Source organism: Grampus griseus, assembly GCF_964374135.1.
Source record: "Grampus griseus genome assembly, chromosome: 7".
Taxonomy (NCBI): Eukaryota; Metazoa; Chordata; class Mammalia; order Artiodactyla; family Delphinidae; genus Grampus; species Grampus griseus.
Genome location: NC_139001.1, coordinates 15397818 through 15419127, shown reverse-complemented (window position 1 = coordinate 15419127; position 21310 = coordinate 15397818). Strand labels below are relative to the sequence as shown.

General features: G+C 38.8%; 1 protein-coding gene across 2 annotated transcripts in view; it reads right to left on the bottom strand.

Moving 5' to 3' along the window:
- The window catches only part of FARSB (phenylalanyl-tRNA synthetase subunit beta), a 67236-nt gene that overhangs the window by 15442 nt on the left and 30484 nt on the right, over positions 1–21310 (bottom strand). Inside the window, exons 15-16 of one of the 2 annotated variants that reach the window (XM_082658708.1) lie at positions 19095–19212; positions 6525–6680 (exon numbers count right to left, since the gene is read on the bottom strand). In XM_082658708.1, coding sequence (XP_082514834.1) covers positions 6525–6680; positions 19095–19212 — 274 coding nt within the window. Of the gene's footprint in view, positions 1–6524; positions 6681–19094; positions 19213–21310 lie in introns of those variants that run through there. The other variant, XR_014297010.1, reaches the window with a different exon arrangement.

The window sequence follows — 21310 nt, the reverse complement described above, 5'->3', positions numbered from 1 at the left end:
ACCGCAAAAAAAATAAATAAAGAGATGCATGCTACCATATATAAAATAGACAAACATCAAGGATTAACTGTATAGCACGGGAAACTATATTCAGTATCCTGTAATAAACTATAATGGAAAAGAATCGGGGGAAAAAAACCTGAGCAGTACAAATCACCCTAAAAATCCTCTCAACTTTCAGGATTTGGGTCCTTGAAACTGGAAATGAACTTCTTTTGCATCTCTTTTTATTTGGGCCATAGCCTTTTCTGTAGAATAGTGGAAGCCAATGTCTAGTTTGGAAGCAGGAAAAAAAGGAGTACAAGGTGTTAAATAAAAATACCTTTCTCTCTCTCTCTTTTGCCCAGCACATACAGTTAAATTGAAACAACTCCAAAGTATGCATTAAGTCACAGCATGCGTTCTCAAAGCGGAATGAAAACTGGTTCTTGGCTGGGGAAGGAGGGTATGAAAAAAATCTTATATTACAGTGGTTTGGAGTCCTCCAAAGATGAACCCTACTTAACAAAACTGTACTCCTTAGTGTTCAGTTCGTCTCACTGGGTTGTCTTGGGCTTCACAGGAGCAGCACTGAAATGGAAAACATAGCAAATGTATGCAAGATCAGTGCTCCACAACTATGGCGACAGATAGCTCTGATCCGGTGACTGGAAGACTTTGTATCAAGCGCTCAATTGCAAGGTCATGTTAAGAGTGACCTGCATGTGCCAGGAATCACCATTGGCTGCCTTGTGGACTCTGTTTATGTGTGCTCTTGAGAGCTTCCCTGCATAGTTCAGGCTTTGAGAATTAAATAGAAAGTTTCTAATTTAAAAAGTTATTATTCAACACATCATTAACTACATCAAGTGCTGGAAAGAAAAATCATCAGCAATATCTGACTACCAGCTAATTAAAAGTTATCTTCTCTTATCAAGGAAAAGTTAAATTCACTAAAAATTAATTTTTCAATTGTTTTACTTTTGCTGGAAAAGTGGGTTTTGAACGGTTTTTTAAAATTTTTGGTTACAGTTATATATTTAAATTGCCAATTGGCATATATAATGATGCACTACAATTTATATAAGTATGTAACGTTAAAAGCTATGCAGTAGATACAAAGTTAAATGTTAGTAGTTTTCTGATTTAACTCTCTCTCTCTGTTTTTTTTCTGTCTGCACCACTAGGCTTGTAGGATCTCAGTTCCTCGACCAGGGACTGAACTTGGGCCACAGCAGTGAAAGTCTGGAATCCTAACCACTAGGCCACCAGAACTCCCTAATTTAACTCTTAACTTAAAAATGTTTACTTATTCTTAACCCTGAATTGAATTTTAAAAATAAGGTTTATACTTTTTATGTATAAAGCAAAGCTATACATACAGTACATAATAAATATGCAGTATACAGTGGTATTAACATTTTATGGAGGGGCAATTAGGAAAAACGTCTAAAACGTTCCTTAAGGGAGAGATAATAAAAAGAAGTTGAGGGGCTTCCCTGGTGGCGCAGTGGTTGAGAGTCCGCCTGCCGATGCAGGGGACACGGGTTCGTGCCCCGGTCCGGGAGGATCCCACATGCCGCGGAGCGGCTGGGCCCGTGAGCCATGGCCGCTGAGCCTGCGCGTCTGGAGCCTGTGCTCCGCAAGGGGAGAGGCCACAACAGTGAGAGGGCCGCGTACCGCAAAAAAAAAAAAAGAAAAAAAAAGAAGTTGAGAAATACTGTGTTACAAGACCTATCAGATGGGAATGTGAGCTAAGTCATTCAAGTGGGACGTGCTGTGAACACGCACTCCAGCACTGAGTACTGAAACGTCAAGTGGGTACCAAGGCACACCAAAAGCACGAGGTGGTGAGCATGAGTGGAGAGAACTTTGCCTCATACATATGAGAGAGAGTGAGGCAAGGAAATAAAACACACTCGAGAACAACACAGGGCTACGCGAATCGTGATAGCTGCGGAGGCTCTACTGGGCACTGTGGCCCCATGTCATCCCGCTGTTTTGACATGTGGTGATCACTGCAGATGTGTTTAATACTGCTCTTAATAAAGCCTTCAAAGAAGGTAACAAAAATTGTAGTATTTGAAAGCTTGCCTCAAACACTGAAAAACACCAGAGAATCAGAGGATTAAGGACATTTTTTACACAGAGTAATAAGGTCAGAAGCTTATTAACTTCCAAACTTTTTTTCTTTTCAATGTGGTGCCTTAACAGAGTCATGTCTTTGCTGATGGTAACTAAAAATGTGGAGACACTATACAGATCCCCCTTTTTTCCAGCCTAGACTTTTTGTGTAAATCAGACCATAAACGGCTCCTTTACTCCAGCAAGCTGTTCAATACAAATTCTTCTCATATATTTCCAAGCTCATGTTACACTAAAAACCAGTGTGAAGGCCGGGGAGACATCACAATTTCACCCGCACTTTTTAGCATCTGACATCTTTCACAGGTGTCCTGAAAGAGGAAAAAGGTCATGACCTACAGGTCAAGTCAATGATCATTAGGTGATGCTGTAACAGAAGGCATCTAAATAACCTCTGTGGGTACATATGGTGCAGGATTAAATGTGCCTATTACTTACAAGGTTATTTTTCATTTCACAAAATGAATTCTGAGCAGCATGAAAATTAGAATTGTCAAAACTAAAAGTACTAAAACTTCTGTTTTTCCATCAGGAATCTTGTCTCAGGTTAAACTGACATTTTCCATAGATTTGTGAATAAACAAAACTGAAATAGTAACAAATTCAAGGGGAAAAAATACACACTCAAGTCAGTGCAGCCAATCGCACAAAGCCTACTACCTTCCCTAAGAAATTATTTTCGCCACTGATTTGCCCAGGAACCACATAACTGTTCTAAACACAAAAATGCTGCAAATTTTCCTTGCCCAGAAGTGGTTTTGAAAAGGATAAATGCATTTTAACATACATAATTTAGTTTGCAACAAACCACAAAAACAAAGGGGAAGAAGTCTGAAAAAAAGCGCATACATATGCTGTAATGATCCGATCAAATGCCACTAAAACATGATGAATTGTTCCAAGTGCTCAAAACACTCTACAGTCTGTTAAAAAGTTAAAGGTTCTTCTTTCTTTTTTCTACTCAACGACTGCCCTTATTCTATCAGCAGTTTGGCATTCTAGCTCACCTTGTGTTCTTAATTGCAAGGGCGCTCAGCAAATAAAAACTCTGTGAGACTAAGTGACCATGGCTTCTAATTGTGGCTGCAGTCACAGGACTTGGGAGTGCTTCTCAGAGATCCACAGGCTGCAGAGGGCTGCTGTCTGCATGAGAAGCCAGGTTACATGCCAATGTCAACAGAACTCCCTGAGATCAATGTGATGATCAATGAGACGAGTTTCCAGGTTTCTCTCACAGTGGACAGGGCCAAGTTTCTCAAAAGGGAATCAAGTTCTGTTCCACTCTCTACCACCAAACAAAGTGGCACAAAAGGAAGTCAGTGGTGTTCATTAGAAAGGACACAGAGAGATTAGGTATATCTGCCAATGAACTGACATTAGCAAGACTCTCTGGTGAACAGACTTAGCTCAATTATAATGGCAAAGCCACCACGGACTTTTAATTATTAAAAGGTAAACCATATGCCAGAGTAATAGAAGACAACTCAGTTAATTAAGAATGGCAGGAAATGGTAGCTCTTAATCTGTTTCTTCTTGACTTTTTTGATACTCTGAAGATCTTTTCTTGAAGCAGAGAAAGCTTTATGCAAAATAACAATAAATCTGAGGAAACGATGTAGCTAAACACACCCCAGCAACCAAATTCCTGTGTAGGGATTTACTTAGGAGATATATATATATATACACACACATATTATATATCTATTAAATTTTAGATGAAGAACTTATACCAACTTTACTGCTGACTTATTTTGACAAGCCACTTCTTTAGGTCTTGGTTTCTTTAACCATTTAAAAAAAAGGTAATCATATTTGTCATTATGTAATCAAAACAGATAATTAAAATATAACATTACAATATTCTGAGAGCCAAAGTAAATTCAAAAGTAAACACAAGATGGCCTCTGTCCTCATACAAAATCAAACACCAGTAACAATTTGGCCTAAAAAACTGAACATGAAGACCTACAACCACATCGTAAGTGGTTACAGTTTATGAATGTATTTTCTAATTTGAAAACACACACACACACACACACAGACACACACACCCACACCCACACACACACACTCCAAGCCAAAATGATAGACATTTACATATTAGGGAAATTAAGTACTAAGTATTATATTGTTTTGGTGCTAAAATATAAAAGGATTAAAATTATAATATCATAGGTTTAGAATGATGAAAATAGAACTTAAAAAAAAGATCAACACATATGAGCTGTATCATAAAAGGTTCCGAGTGGCACACAAGGTTCCAAGTGGAACTTTTCCAAATGCTGAATGCTGCAGCTTCTACCTTCATAAAGTTTCTTAAATCAGTCTTCTCCTCAGTATAGCCTTGGCCAACATTCAAAGTCAAGCCCTTATTCTCACTATAACACCTTTCAACCATTCTCTTCCCCTCTACTCTCCATGCCGCCCAACCTACATAATGCTGCCAGATTAATTCCTTCAAAGTACAGATCTAATCACATAACTCACTTAAGGAAAAAAAAAAAAGCAGCAGCAGCTTCAATATTTTCCAGCTAATTAGCTACAACTCCTTATTCTAGCACTCAGGACTCTAAATGTAGTCCCAAGCTTCTTCCTCACCCTGTAGTCAAACCAAACTGCACTAGGCTATGTTTCCCATCATTTTTTGCCTTTGCTCTGGTGGTCTGCCTTGGTCCCCTGTCTCCCACCTCTTCCTTCGAAGGCCTATGTCACTTTCCAGAAACTCACTAACGCTTTCCCATATGCTCTTAAGAAACCGCACCATCTCCCTCTTTGGAAACTTCAAGGCACTCGTCTTAGCAGCTTATTGTGAAAGCTGGTATGCAGTGGTCATTCCCCCTGTAGGTTCCTTGACAGCAGGATCTGTGTCCTACTTATTCTGTCTTCTTGAAGCCTGTCTCATGACAGGGGAACTTAGAGGCTTCTGAGAAATATGTCTAAGGAACTTACTGAGGCAGAAGAGTCATTATATTAAGACACTGGTTTATGGCTTATAGAAACATCGTTAATATAAAAGTTACATATAAAAGTATCATATCCACAACAAATTATGCTCCAATTTACCATTTCAGCTCTCTGCAACCTTTCCAGTAAGAAAAAAAATTATATCTCATATATATGACATAATCTGTTTCAGGAAACAGATTTTTATTCAGCTAATCTCTATATGAAGTAAAATTTCTGAGAAAAGACTCTGTATAGAAGGTTAAAAAAAATGTGTCACATCAGCTTTCAGGCTGCCATTAACTTGGATGACCAGATCTTAAAGCAGAAATTCTAGAATAGTCAACTGGTGAATGAGTAATGTAAAGCCACTATAAAGACAGGCAACTTGGTCTTGTGGAAAGAACAGTGGGAGGCAGGCGCCCTGGGGTCCCCATGTGTGACCCAGCCCAACTCACTTGGCTTGCCTATCCTTGGCTTCTTCACTTGTCAAATCAGGGAACTGGACTTGATGAACTCTAAGACCCAGTTCCAACACTCTAAAACTCTATAAGCATCACACATATCTTCACTGAATGATTACTAATGAGAGATGTGGTAGAAAATGATAACTCCCTGCAATATTTAATCTCTCAATTTTATAAAAAAAAAGATAACTCCACAAATCTTCAACCTAAAAAGGCCATATATTTAGGGTTACTGCATTTTCAAAGAACTTTCCAAATTAAAAAAAAAAATTGAAACAATAATAAAAAACCATCTCTGAGGACTAAGAAAAACACAACTAGGGGAAAACAAAAATATGTCCCCCCAAACCTCACACCAGTATAAGTACTGCTAAATAACACTTTGAAAAAAGTGAACGTTCCAATAGAAATTTAAGATGCCAGATAAAGTTATAAAATTGTCAGGTAAACAGTGGAAATAAAGTGGTAAAATGTTTCTTTCAAGTTGTCTGTGGATCTCTTATCTAATATCGATTCAAGCTATAGGGATATGAAAAGCAAAAATTTCAGGATTCCTCAGACAACAAGAAACTAGCATTTTAGGAGTATATATACAATTTAGTTAGCCTAATTTTCAATGTCTCTCTTTTTTCCTCTTTTGCCTTAAAGGCTTCAGGCAGGAGGCTCTGAGCACAAGTCATGAGTTCTGGTTCTCTCAGCTTGCAGTTTGGATTGTGGGTTGACCACGACTTGATGGTGCCAGTAACTAGGGGTTACCAGCACTCAGCTGGAACAAAAGTATAATGTGTGGCACTACAGGAGCTCTGAAAAGCATCTTCTCAAAATACTGGAGGGAAAAAGGATATTTCTAGAAAATACTGACAATTAATTGATATGAAGCTCTCTCACTCACCTCCCCCCTAAATCAAAACCAAAAACACTTTATCACAAATAGGGCTTCGCCCCTTCATTATGGGATCATTGACTCTTGACTCAGCTGATCTGTCTCACCTTCTGATGCTTTGATCACATATCCTCCCTTCTTTTCGCCAGGAGGCACATCAAGTAGCTGCATGAGTCTGTCCAGAAGCCCATGGATTATCTCGAACCCAGGATTCTTGTTGTAATAAACAGCACAGAGATGCCTGTAGTTTCTTGCACCTACATCTGAAAAAAAATAAAAGAATTGGTCACAAGGCTACACTGACCATCACTTAAGAAGCTGATTTACCCGAAAACATAAACTCAAGCAAAATCAACAAAAAAGGAAACCAATTAGGAAACATAGAACCAATCAAACTCAGAAAGACGAGATAAGATGGTTTTTCAACCATTAAATTCCCTGAGGTGTTTTTACTTGGGGGAGATGCGGAAAACCCTCAATGCTGGCCCAGGAACAGTAAGGCTTCATTGTGGTACGAATTGGTAAAGAATTTAGCAACATTTTTCAGAACCTTAAAATTTCAAACTCTTTTATTTACAATACTATCCAAAAGAAATAATTCTAAATACAAGAATGGATTCATGTAGAAAGATATTACTTCTACACAAAGCATTATTTCCAATAGTGAAAATTAGAAACAACCCAAATTGGGAAATGGCCACATAAAGTACAGCACAATCACTCAGCAGAATACTACGCAGCTAAAAGGCATCTTTATGAAGATTTATAATAATAGAGCTAGAATACTTACAATAGTAAACAGAACAAAAAAAGGAGGCCACAAAGTTCAAAAAGAGTCAAAACTAAATTATATTATCTAAAGAATATACACAGGTTGGACAACTATGAAGCAAAGAAGCGAATGACTATCACAAAAGTTAGGATAGTGATTGCTCTAGGTAAAGGGAAGGAAGGGTCTTAACTTGGATGGTTACACTAGTGTTTACTTTATAATCTTTTTAAACTGTTTATGTCATACATACACATCAGAATTAAAACATGAAAAAAAAAGCAATTTATGAAGAATCGCAGCTATGTAAATATAACCACAAGCCAAAAAACTCCACGCACAGGAAAAAGAATGTAAAGAAATACACCTGAATGTTAATAGAGGTTCTGTTTGGGCAGGAATTTTTTTTCCCCCATTTTTCCTTGATTAGTATATTTTTTCTACTTTGAAAATCAGGACAAACTTACACAATGTAATATTTTTTAAAAATAATTGCAATAATCCAAGTGAACTCTAATAGGTGACTAGATAAACTGGTTCACCCATACAATGGAATACTACTCAGCAATAAGGGAGACTTGATAACTTAGAGGAATCTCAAGGACATGAAGCTGAATGAAAGAAGCCAGTCTTAAAAAGCAATATAAGTGGACAATGTAAGTCCATTTATATGACATTCTGGAAAAATCAAAAGTATACCAACAGAGAACAAGATAGCGGTCGTCCGGGGTTAGATGTCGGGGAAAAAATGTGACAATGTGGGACATGTGGGTTTTGGGGGTGACAGAACTGTTCTGTATCCGCAGTGATAGTTACAAAAATTTAAAACTCTTTTTTTTTAAACATCCTTATTGGAGTATAATTGCTTTACAATGTTGTTAGTTTCTGCTGTATAACAAAGTGAATCAGCTATACATATACATATATCCCCATATCCCCTCCCTCTTGTGTCTCCCTCCTACCACCCTCCCTATCCCACCCCTCTAGGTGGTCACAAAGCACCGAGCTGATCTCCCTGTGCTATGCCGCTGCTTCCCACTAGCTATCTATTTTACATTTGGGAGTGCATATATGTCCATGCCACTCTCTCACTTCGTCCCAGCTTACCCTTCCCCCTCCCCGGGTCCTCAAGTCCATTCTCTACGTCTGCATCTTTATTCCTGTCCTGCCCCTAGGTTAGTCAGAACCATTTTTTTTTTTTTGAGATTCCATATATATGTGTCAGCATACAGTATTTGTTTTTCTCTTTCTGACTTACTTCACTCTGTATGACAGACTCTCAGTCCATCCACCTCACTACAAATAACTCAATTTCGTTCCTTTTTATGGCTGAGTAATATTCCATTGTATATATGTACCACATCTTCTTTAACCATTCATCTGTCGATGGACACTTAGGTTGCTTCCATGTCCTGCCTATTGTAAACAGTGCTGCAATGAACATTGTGGTACATGACTCTTTTGAATTATGGTTTTCTCAGGGTATATGCCCAGTAGTGGGACTGCTGGGTCTTACGGTAGTTCTATTTTTAGCAAAACTCATTTTTAAAGAAAGATATGCATAGCATATAAAGACAGACTCAAATTCAGTGGAGATCATTTAACTTTTTAACAGGCAGATACACTTGTGGCCCTTTAATAAATTCTGGAGGAGACCACTGCTCTACACAAACAACGAATGAATGTTGGCTTCGTTTTGCCTTTCAAATCAGGAAAAGAGAAAGAACAAACTAATGTCTATCTGGGAGAACAAACTGAAAATAAAAAGCTGCTTCATATTAGCATGTATTGAGCAAAAGTTCTTCCACAGACTTATTCCCATACTATAATTTGCACAAAATATAGAATGTCTTTTGCCTTCCAGATATCCAAATAAACAAATGAGTATTTTATAACACTGTACTTCACTGCTAGTAATATAAAAGTTAGCCAATAAATGGGGTAAAAGGAAAGGGAAACTTAGTATCCAGAACTTAGTATCTTTCTATCAACCTATCTGTCATCTTAATTCTCAAGACACTCATGTAAGCTAGGTTTTATTGTATCTATAAAGTGGATAGGGAAAATAAGATGGGGAAACGAAAGTTCAGAAAGGTTTTGCCCGAAGTCAAGCTAACTGCCTGGAGAGAACTGTAATTAATTACACAGCTAATAAGTTACAAAACCAGGATTTGACCAGGACTGTCTAACTCTAAAATCCATGCCCTCTCTACAGTAGAAATCTCTGACTCTCTAAAGGATTTTGATGAGATCTCTACATCTCTAAAGGATTTAGATGAAAATAAACAATATAAGGGCAAGCTTATGTATGAATATATTCTTAGTATAGTCAAAGATGTGCATTCTTGAAATGTTTTTGATACGATACACAGATGTTTTCATTTTCAAAAGTTTTCATATTTAAGAACTGCAGTCAAGCAACTGAAATAAATTATTTTTAGAAGTCAGTTAACTAAAGTTTCTAGCCATCAACAGTACTGTAACTCATGGGAAGTATATTCTGAGTTAAACTTTGGACTGAACATACATAGAGAAATAACTGTTCTTGCCATGTAACATTTCTTAGCACCCACTATGTTCAAAGCACTCCACTAGAGGTCAAAGCCAGCATAGAGCCTGCACAGACTAAACCCTCAACAATTATTTTCTGAATAAATGAATAAAGCCTGGAAAGGAAGTTAAGCATACACAAAAAAATCATTAAACAAGGCCAGGACAAGACAGTGGCCACATTCTACGTCAGCACAAGAGCCAGCTGGTGTCAGAAAGTGAGTACTGTGCCACTGTCACTCTCCATCATTTCCACGTGCAAGAATAAAGTAATTTGGTACCTAACGCTATAATCGGAGGTGTCGGAATAAAGATTAATATTAAAACCAGGCAGGCATCAAACATCACTAAATCAACCACATGCATTAACTAAAATGAGGGGCCTGATTGCTCTGTAGGAACACACACACACACACACACACACACACACACACACACACACTCTCTCTCTCTCTCTCTCTCTCTCTCTCTCTCTCTCTCTCCCCTCCTCTCCCCCCTCTCCCCCTCCCTCCCTGCTCAACCCCTCTCCCCACCCCCCTTCCCTTGAAGGGAAAAAAATGAAATGAAACAAAACTAATTTATCCCTTTCATATTACGGACTTGCTCCTGGGTATCTCTGCCATGTGGTACCCATTTGTTGGTATCACATGCTTCCACTTTAACACACAGACACGTATTGAAACCACTTTGTAGTCCCATTTTTGCTGTGAGAGAAGAGTCCAACAGGAATGCCATCATTCAGAGAGCTTAGCAACACAAACTGGAAGCTCTATTTTGGTAACCTTTGCCTTGGAATACTTCTGTCCTGATCTCCAAATTATGTAAAACCTGCCTTTCTGGTAAGAGGAGCAACATCTGGTTTAAAGACTTAGAATTAAAAGAAAAAAATTAAGTGATTTTGATGATCAGAATAATGAAGTTACAATAAAAAATACAAGACTTAAAAAAAATTATACTCCATTCAAGAAAGGTTTCAGGATGTTTACAGCACACGCATATACAATAATGAGCTATATATTTTTAAACTCAATTTTGCAGTATTTTAAGGAAAGGCCACTGACTTCTAGGGCTTTATACTAAACCCACCATAAGAATTAGATTAAATACATTATTTAGGTGCCCCCTCCCAGCTCCCACCACTGATTGGCTGGTTTTTCACATCTCTCCCAAGTGCTACCATTCCCTCTAGACTTGCTTCCTCACATCTTGCTAAGACATTCCCTCTGAATTAGCTGGATTGAATTAAAAGAGAAAATAACCACATACTCAGTTCCACCCAGAATTTCTCCTTGGAGAAACTGCTAGGCATAATAAAATTCCCACTTCCTAGTATTTTGCACTGAGAGACCATATTACATCACAGGAAGTTCACTGACTGCATGCCGCAAAATAAGAACTATTTAAATTTCATGTCAAAACTAGGGTTTGTTGGAAATGCCTCAGTTCTTTATAACTCAGTTAACAGACCTCTTGTGTCATGCCATCAAACAATTCTGCTTTTTAAATAGGCCTGCCAAGTATGTCAGCCTAAATTACCAGTGTCTTTCACAGACTTCAAAGTACTGCCTGGAGAGGCTGATGTAAACCACCCAGAGAAGGGGTGGCTGGCTACGATTCTGGAAGCTGAAAGAACATGCCAAGTGATTTTATAAAAGAAGAAAAAAGGAAAAAAAGTGATACGTGATGTCCCTTAGTAAATGACTATCACATACAACTCAAATGTTTCGAACAGCTTTTGCTTAGTGTAGATTCTCTCTCACCAAAGTACCAATGATTAAAAGCAAATTAGGGGTGTTAGGCAATGTTATCATTAAGTGGCACAGAATGCAAAAGGATAAGAGTCTTCAAGAGAAGCTTTCCATCTCTATTCTCACATTCACTGAGAAGCCCAAATGAAGATGCTAGGAGAGGGCTTCCCTGGTGGCACAGTGGTTAAGAATCCACCTGCCAGTGCAGGAGACACGGGTTCAAGCCCTGGTCCAGGAAGATCCCACATGCCGCGGAGCAACTAAGCCCGCACACCACAACTACTGAGCCCGCGCTCTAGAGCCCGTAAGCCATAATTACTGAGCCTGCACGCTGCAACTACTGAAGCCCACGTGCCTAGAGCCTGTGCTCCACAACAAGAGAAGCCACTGCAATGAGAAGCCCGCACACTGCAACGAAGTGTAGCCCCCGCTCACCACAACTAGAGAAAAGCCTGCATGCGACAAAAAAGACCCAACGCAGCCAAAAATAAAATAAAATGAATAAATTTTAAAAAAGAAAAAAAAAGATGCTAGGAGAAAGCCTACTGGGAAACCAACAGAGCTCCCAGGGCAACTGGTGGCTGACACTGAGCTTGAGAATAACAGCCTGGCCAAGCTCAGAAAATGAAACGAATCACTTTGATTTTTAGTCTATTCCATCTAAAAAATTTCTTTAATATTGGTACCCATGAGACTAGTATAGCTTATATTACAAATTTTACTTATCTTCAGAAGAAATTCAGAGTAGGCCTAATGATTCACAAAAGCTATAAGAATCCTGTCAAGACATAGACTTTAAAAAATTAGATCTAACATGGGAGAACAGGAACCTTTACACACTCTTGGTAGGACTGCAAATTTGTAAAAAATCCTTTTTAGAAGAGAATTTGACAAGGTAGCAAACATATAATATGCATATCTATGGACTGACCAATTCAATTTCTAAAAACACATATTTGTATAAGGGTACAAGGATATTCATTACAATAGACATATTTTAGCAAAAACCTGGTAACAATCTAAACAGTCATCATAATAGTTTGAGTCAATAAATTACAGTATATCCATATAATGAGATACTGTGCAGCCATTAAAAAGAATGAGGTGGACAGAATGTGTTCATAGGAAAAAAGTACAGAAGACAGAAAAAGCATAATCCTGTTTGTGTAAACACCAGAAAGAATTTACCTGTATCTGTGGCTATATAGAGAAATGTAAAACATACGGTTGCATATGCATAGAATGTCTGGCAACTAATTCTAAGAGTAGGATTTGGGAGAAGCTGGATACGTGTATTTTTTTTTTTAATGTGAAAACAACAGAATTACTCTTAATACATATTTGTGAAAGTTCTTAAAGATATTACAAATACATTTTCAATTTTAAAAACAAACATAATAAAACCTAAGAACAATTTTCCTTAAAACACTTCTATATTATGGCACTGAGGTAAAGACTTTTCGTCTTTTAAATAATGCTGAAAGCCAAGAAACAAATGTGAGGAAAAATCTATGACCTTCTCAATGCATGAAGGAAAAGGTTACATCCTTGTGGGTTGGCTTTTATTTCGTTAACATAAACCTGGAATGGATTTTTATCTATTAAAAAAGTACGATATTCAATGCATGACAGAGCACATTATACTCATGTTAGTAGATCTTAACTATGTGAACCAAACGTACTAAAATAACTTTCTATATTAAAAATGATGGTATTCACACAGTTAAGATGCCATCACATATGCGAATGATGCTACTTCAAATACTGTTAATGTCAATGCTCCTTACACCCATATTTTTTGGATTATTAATTGGAAATTCTACATGCCAAAAACATGAGTGGTAAAATTAAACTAATCTAGACTGATGACATAAGCTCTCTTCAGAAAGCCACATTCCACATGTGGATGTGAGATAATCTTCCATTATTCAATGGCTGCAGAATTAATGGACAATTTCTCAGAGCTGAAGTATTTTACAAGCTCATAATGAAAATGCTTTCATTGAGCTTTTTATCAAGTAAAGAATTATACAAAAAACTACGAAGACTGGGCCCCTAGAGTTTAGCAGGTTACAAAATAAGACAGATACATGAAAGGTACAAACCGACAGCAAACAGAAGGAACAAACCAAATCATAAAGAACAGTGAATTAGCTCTGTTCTATGCGGCCATGGTGGTGCCAGGAGGAGAAAAGAACAAGAATCTTAAATATACTTAAGTTAAAAAAAAAAACTTTAAATGTAAAAGTTTAAAAAAAATTCTAGATTTCCATATCCAAACTAGGCAAGGTAAGAAGTAGATCTTTCAGATTTAGAAAAGTTTCAGGGAGAATGAGAAATTTTAGCAACTATTTAAGCAGCAATTTGGGGGACAGAGGAAAGGTGACTTGTTCCAGGGCTGCAGCAACGCTCTGGAGACGCAGGAACAACCTGAGCAATACAATAATTATTAAAACCCAGCAGTTTTAAAATTATTAAAATGCAGTAGTTAAAACTAAAGGGCAGTATGATTATCAGGGTTCTCCACCAATAAATGTCAAACTGACAACTGGATGACTGTATCATGCTAAATTTAAAACACCCTATATACTTGCTTTACGAAGCCAAAGTAAGTCTTCCTTCTTAGGCTATCATTCCTTTTAAACTTAGATTCAACCCCATGATGCATTTTCTCCTGCCATTTTTGTGAGCTTTTAGGCATCCTGGCAGCTTCAGTGACCACTGTGGAATAAACTGTGATGGCAGAATTCAATCTGCGTTTAATAAAAAGCCAGAATGCTGGACTTTGCAAAGTATAGTTGCATTTCTGGGCATGAAGATTAGAAATTCACAACTGCTCCTCTGAAGTAATTTTTTACTATTTTGTTTATAGTTTCTCCTCGACACTGAAAAGACAAACATAACAACTGAAACCAACCAGTTACTCACACAGCAGCCCGATCTGATAGCTTCAGTACAGCCTCTACTGGACTTCCCTGCTATAATAAAGCTGAAAATTTACCCCACAGCAGAGTCTGCATTCAACTTCTCCTTCCAAAGACACCGCCACTCTGCCCAACAAAAGGGATAAATCAGCTTTGTCCCTCGAGTCATGACTAATTTTTTTAAATGTTGCAGCAACTTCAGATCTTACAGTTCAATAAATGCAGTGACTGGCTCAGCCTCTTAGAACAGACTGTGTCTGGCTCAGAGTGGAAATCCTCACACTTGAGAAGGGTGCCTGAGTCCCTCACCGGGCAGCCTGACAGCCTCATGACATGGATGGCCAGTCAGAAAGTCCACGTTAGCATAAGAAACTGTCTGATAAGGTCAAGCACAAAAACACGGACTAGGAGACTTCCGTCTACTCTTACAGAAACGCAAGTCAGACAGAATTTGTGGAAGGCATATTGAAATCCAATACAGATTCCTCTTCCATTTCCATTTTGGAAGATACACTTGCCTACACAAAAACCATGAGGCTGAGAGTGTTGGGTTTTCCTTAATGTTACGAAACAAGTTAGTGGCAGCTGTCACTCCCTTCTCTGTGCTATCAGGGCACCTTGTACACTCCCTTGGCAACCGTTTCTCTCATGTTCCAAGCAGTCCCTGGCAAAGAAAAGGAACTAAAAGATACTTCCTCCCAGTACAACAAATGAGACTGTGTTGCCATACATCTGCACCCCTTTTAAACCAGCAGTTCGAGTACCGCCCTCACTAGTGAAAATTTGGGACATTTTCACAGTCCCTAGAAAACTGCTGTCATTTCACTTTTGATGGTCTAGATTTTTTCTTTTTTCCTTCAAAATTGTTTCATTATTTAGGAGGAAATGGCTACTGTAACTCCAACAGAGAAATGGTTCCTGGTTCGAGAGACGGTAAAAACATATATGCTCAATTCACTGAAAAGAAGTGGGTGATGAATTGCTCAAAAAACATTCCTGGACTTCCCTGGTGGTGCAGTGGTTAAGAATACGCCTGCCAATGCAGGGGACACGGGTTCGAGCCCTGGTCCGGGGAGATGCCACATGCCGCAGAGCAACTAAGCCCGTGCACCACAACTACTGAGCCCGCGTGCCACAACTACTGAAGCCCGTGCGCCTAGAGCCCATGCTCCGCAACAAGAGAAGCTACCGCAATGAGAAGACCGCGCACCACAACAAAGAGTAGCCCCCACTCGCCGCAACCAGAGAAAGCCCACGCACAGCAATGAAGACCCAACACAGCCAAAATTAAAAAAAAAAACAAAAAACCCAACATTCCCACTTTCTTAAGTAAATTCCCACATTGGTACATTTTGGTTTTCTTTTCCTAAAAAAAAAAAAAAAAGAAAAATAGTGCACAACAGAAGAAAAACCAATTAAGTTCAAAGTTAGGATAAAAATGAGCTCCAAGGGCTTCCCTGGTGGCGCAGTGGTTGAGAGTCCGCCTGCCGATGCAGGGGACGCGGGTTCGTGCCCCGGTCCAGGAAGATCCCACATGCCGCGGAGCAGCTAGGCCTGTGAGCCATGGCCGCTGAGCCTGCGCATCCGGAGCCTGTGCTCCGCAATGGGAGAGGCCACAACAGTGAGAGGCCCACCTACCGCAAAAAAAAAAAAAAAAAAAAAAAGAGCTCCAAGTGCCTTAGCAAGGTGATATTAACCCTTTAATGGCCAGCAAAGGTTTTTCAATTCATTCTCAAAGAAAATTTCCAGAGACCAAGAAGCTAGGTTTTGGGCCTTAGGGATTGCTAATATGCTGATAGTCAGAGCAAACACCAAACGGTGCTTATTACGTGGCTGGAACTTTTCAAAATACGTTTAATTTTTACAAGTCTACTGAAATAAGTGCTATCATTATTCCCATTGTACAGATGAGGAAACTGAGGCACCAAGAAATTAAATTAATTGTCCAAAGTTAAGCAGCTGGTAAATGGCAGAACCATGACTCAAACGCAGGCACTCTGGCTGCAGTCTCTCATGGAACCGCGGTGCTGGGCTGCCTCTCCTGCAGAGTCCTCTCTGTACACCAGATGACAGGCAGGGAGATCACAGGTCCCTATTTATAATAATCCATCAGAAAAGCTTCTGTTATGAAATAAAATCCAGGCCAACTTAAACAGGAAACACACTCCACATAAACTAAAGCAAACCTATGTTTTCAAGATGGTAGACTTACTGAGTGCATCTACCTCCTCTTATTCCTCAAATCTCATTGATATGACAGAAAATTTTAAAGAAAAACAATAAACCATGATGGTGTAAGACAACAGGCAAAAGTCATATCAGTTAAAAATGGATTGATGTGGAAAACAGAGCAGAATAATCACAACTAAAATCAGGTATAAAAGGTTTGCTACAGAGATAAGAACTACTATTCCTGATGAAACGAAGTGTAGCAGAAAGACAAATCTCTGAATTAAAAAGTATATGGATGGGGTTTCTGGAACTATCACCAGGGTGATTTGTTAAATGATGGCCTATAGCACTTGTATTTAAGAACAGCTCTCTTTCAACCTCCAAGCACGGGCCTTCCCAAGAAACACAGAGGAAAAGAAAACCAGCAAAGGCACCTCTACCCTGGACTGCAATACAGTAAAGTGGTGTTCCATGCCTACAGCGAAACCTTCCCTGTGGCAACTGTGGGGACCGCAGCTCGCGCCTCACCCTCACCGTCCAGGCTCTGAGCTGCCTGCTTGTGAGCATGCCCAGCCCTGCAGGGAGCCTTTGCAATTAGGGAGGAGTCCTGTTGCTGAAACAGTATTACAGAACTTTTGAGGAAATCTCGAGTAATTAACCTAATCCTATATTTAGAAATATTAAAGGATCACCAAGGATCAAAACAACATAAAACTCAAAGAACTAGGATGAAAGGTAACAAGTCAAAGTTAATAGAAAAAACTGACATTGGAATTACAACAAATTCTCAGTTATCTATACCAATGGATGATTTGAGGTATAAGAACCCTCAAAACTATTTGCAGCTGGCACTGAAAATGTCTTCTGATTTCTATTACAGCACATTTATCACCCAAGGAAAATTCTACATAGAACTTTTATTCTCTAAGGATATAAGCACTGAGACCAAAATTCTGGCCCTAGCTCTAAGTCCCTTATTTTATGCAGCCTTGCGCCAATTACCACTTTTCTCTCTTAATTTTCCAGTATATTAAATGGGGACAATATTTTGTCCCATTAGCCTCAAAGAGATGTTTTAACAATCAAAAAAGAAAAAGTACCTTAAAAAATTTGGGTGGGGGGGCCTTCCCTGGGGTGCAGTGGTTGGGAGTCTGCCTGCCAATGCATGGGACACAGGTTCGTGCCCCGGTCCGGGAAGATCCCACATGCTGTGGAGCGGCTAGGCCCGTGAGCCGTGGCCGCTGAGCCTGCGTGTCCGAAGCCTGTGCTCCGCAAAGCAAAAAGCACCATACAAATGCAAGGTGACACTGTTAACTGAAGAAAGGCTGCATACTGGGAGCACATGGAATCCAGCCTAGGCTGGAAGGTTTGCAATGGACAGTCCACAGGGTACCTTTATAGAATCTATTTCCTAAGACAGGCCGATTTACAGTCAATAGTTCTTGGCTACCTTCTAGTAGTTAGAATGACGCCATGTTGTCCTCTTCAGGAGAAACTGAGGAAAAGGCCCCCTCTTTTGTCAACTGATTCAAAAGAACACATTCTGAATTCTGCAGAGTCTGGGGTAAGACTGAATAAATACTGATAGGACTTCAACTGTTAAATCCAGGGAATCAAAGGAATACTGCCAGTAATTTAGTCATTTGAGGGCACTGCTCACCAAAAGATACCACATATGCAGCTCGAACAGTCAGTCGGACTTATATAAGTTGAAGACATGGAGAAGTTTGAACGAGACAGGCTTTCTTGGCAATCAGGTTTAAGGACTTACTAAATACATAATATATTTATTAAATAACAGCTACATTCCAAATATTAGACAAAGCAACTTGCTGTACTAACAAGTCCAGACCATCCTCAAAAGAAGCAAAAACTGGTAAAACACATTTACAATCACCGGTACAACAGTAATATGAACAATCATTGTTAAACTAGAATAGTAAGATATCAAGTACGTCAAAATGATATGCATATAAATCACATGACATAAGAAAAACAGAAATACTCCATAGTGCTTTGCAAGTTGAGGTTTTAATAGGGTTCTTCATAAACATTATTAAATTCTCTATTAAAATTTGCTTTCCATTAAAAGTTAGAGATATTGCAATCAAATATCTGGCCCTTGCTTGGATTGATTCACATAAATCAGTCATGAAAATTAAACTTATGAGATAATTGGGAAAATTCAAACACTAGCTGGATATTTGATGATAAGATATAATAATGGCATTGGATTATTAAAAACAATAGTGGTAGCCCTTACCTTTCATAAATACAAACTAAAGTGTTTGTTGATAAAATGATGTGATGTCTAAGATTTATACTAAAGGAATACGAGGAAGTGGGTTGGAGTATAGATGAAAGAAGTCTGGCCATGTGTGAACTGATAACTCTTGAAGGTGGGTGCTGGAATCACAGGAGTAATTACATTATTTCCTCTATTTTTATATACAGTTGAAGTTTTCATAATAAAAAATGCTTTAAGTATACAAATCAAAGGTGACTCATTCTTACCTCTGCTAGAATCTTTTATTACAATGTCAGAGATTTCAAACAGTTTCAGAGGAAGGGGCATCTTCCGATTCGCAGCTATGGTCTTTAGGAGGCCAGGAAGAAGGGTAGTGCGTGCCACCTACAGGAGAAGACATGAAATTGCACTGACCAAATAGGAACCACACATACTTGGTTATTAATCCATGGTCTCACAGGAAGACACTTTTGGAAAATGCAATGCCTAAATATCCAAGTCATTTTTAATTTTTAATTCCAGTACTTCATATCCTGCTTCATTTCACAAAGTAATTGAAGTAAATTACAAGAAATACAAATATTTAAACAGTATTAACATGAATTAACCAAATTTTAAAAAACCAGGACCAGGGAAAAAATGTAAATGCAATTAAAATACCAGGACAATGAGAAAAACAGAACACAAATATGTAGGCACTAAAAACCCACACAGCTGCTATGGGCAGGCTGTGACTACAGTTTTCAGCCTAGTAGCCAAAACAAATAGGAAAATGTACAGTTATTTCATTCTTAATATTCATAAGAAATACAAATACACATTCCAATTCTTAAAAAAAAAGGGCAAAACTTCCCCTGCTTTTGTCTGTGAAATAAATTTCTCATTCTAAGCTGTATGAGATACGTTAGCTTCCAACACATCATGTTACCAGAAGGGTTTATGAGCGACGGTATTACAGCTGCAGTCAGACTCCAACACCATTATCTTTTGCCCAGACTCTGCATGAGCTTCCTAGGATGATTTCTCTGCTTCTACTTTGCCACCTTATGATCTATTATTCTCCCCACAGAGTGACCCTTTAACACCTAAATCAGATCACAGAACTCTCCTGCTCAAAAACGTCCAATGGACTTCCATCAGATTTTGAATAAAACCCCATGCCCTACATGGGGCTTTATGTGAATCTGGCCCTAGCCCCCTCTCCAAGCCCGACGCCTGCTGCTCCCCCTGGTATACTGCGCGTGCTCCAGCCACATGCTGCCATCAGGATCCCATCCCAGGCCTCCACACGTGCTCTTTCCTCTGCCTCATACATTCTTCCTCTAGATTCCTATGTAGCTATCTTACTTCCTTCAGGTCTCTGCTCAAAGGTCTACATGGTCCTACATGGGCCTGCCCTGCCCATCCTGGCTAAAACAACAGCCCCTCTTAGATCCTGCACATGTAACATTAAGCCCTTAAAAGGACTTGCTAGATTGTGTTGAGGAAAGAAGAGAACACAGGGACCTCCCTGGTGGCGCAGTGGATAAGACTCCATGCTCCCAATGCAGGGGGACTGGGTTCAATCCCTGGTCAGGGAACTAGACCCCACATGCATGCCACAACTAAGAGTTCGCATGCCACAACTAAGGAGCCCGGGAGCCACAACTAAGGAGCCCATATGCTGCAACTAAGGAGCCCACCTGCCGCAACTGAGACCCAGAGCAACCAAATAAATAAATATTAAGAAAAAAAAAAGAAGAGAACACCTTTCCTACTATATTTACTCTACCAGAAAGCTGCTATTAGCCTTCAACTCAGTGCTTTCTGAAATATGGCTCACTTTCCCAACCAGAGAGAAAGTGCCCAAACCATTCACAGAACAAAACTACAATGTTTAAGGAAAGCTTAACTTATTCGAATAAAAACAAGCCACTTTTGTAGATGACTTTTGCAGGGTTTTTTTCACTTTGTTTTAGAGATAAGATTTATTTATTTAAAAACTCACAGCAACACAAAAAATTAAACCTGAATCAGATCAAGCTCCTAGATCTAACTCCAATTTACTGAAAATATAGGGGACCACAGGAATATAGTCAGCAAAATCCTAAATGTGAGAACTCTACAGGATAAGTGACCCAGTTTCTTCCACAAAGTGAAAGGGGGAGGGGGAGAGAGGGAAAGAGATGAATGGTTGGAGGAGCAACCTGTGAATTAAAAGAGACTTAAGCACATCAATCAGCTTTAATGTATGAACCTCATTTGAACCCCAAATCAAATAAACTATTTAAAAAAAGACACCTGAGAAAATTTGAACAATAATTGGATATTTGAGGATATTAAGGAATACTATTGCTAATTTAGGGGGATATGGTAATTTTCTGTAATTGTGTTTACAATAATTATAGTAAAATTTTACATACTTCAGTAAATAACATTTCTCTTATTTCATCCATTCTCTAGTATAACTACTACCAGAAAATAGCCCAAAGTTAAGAATTAT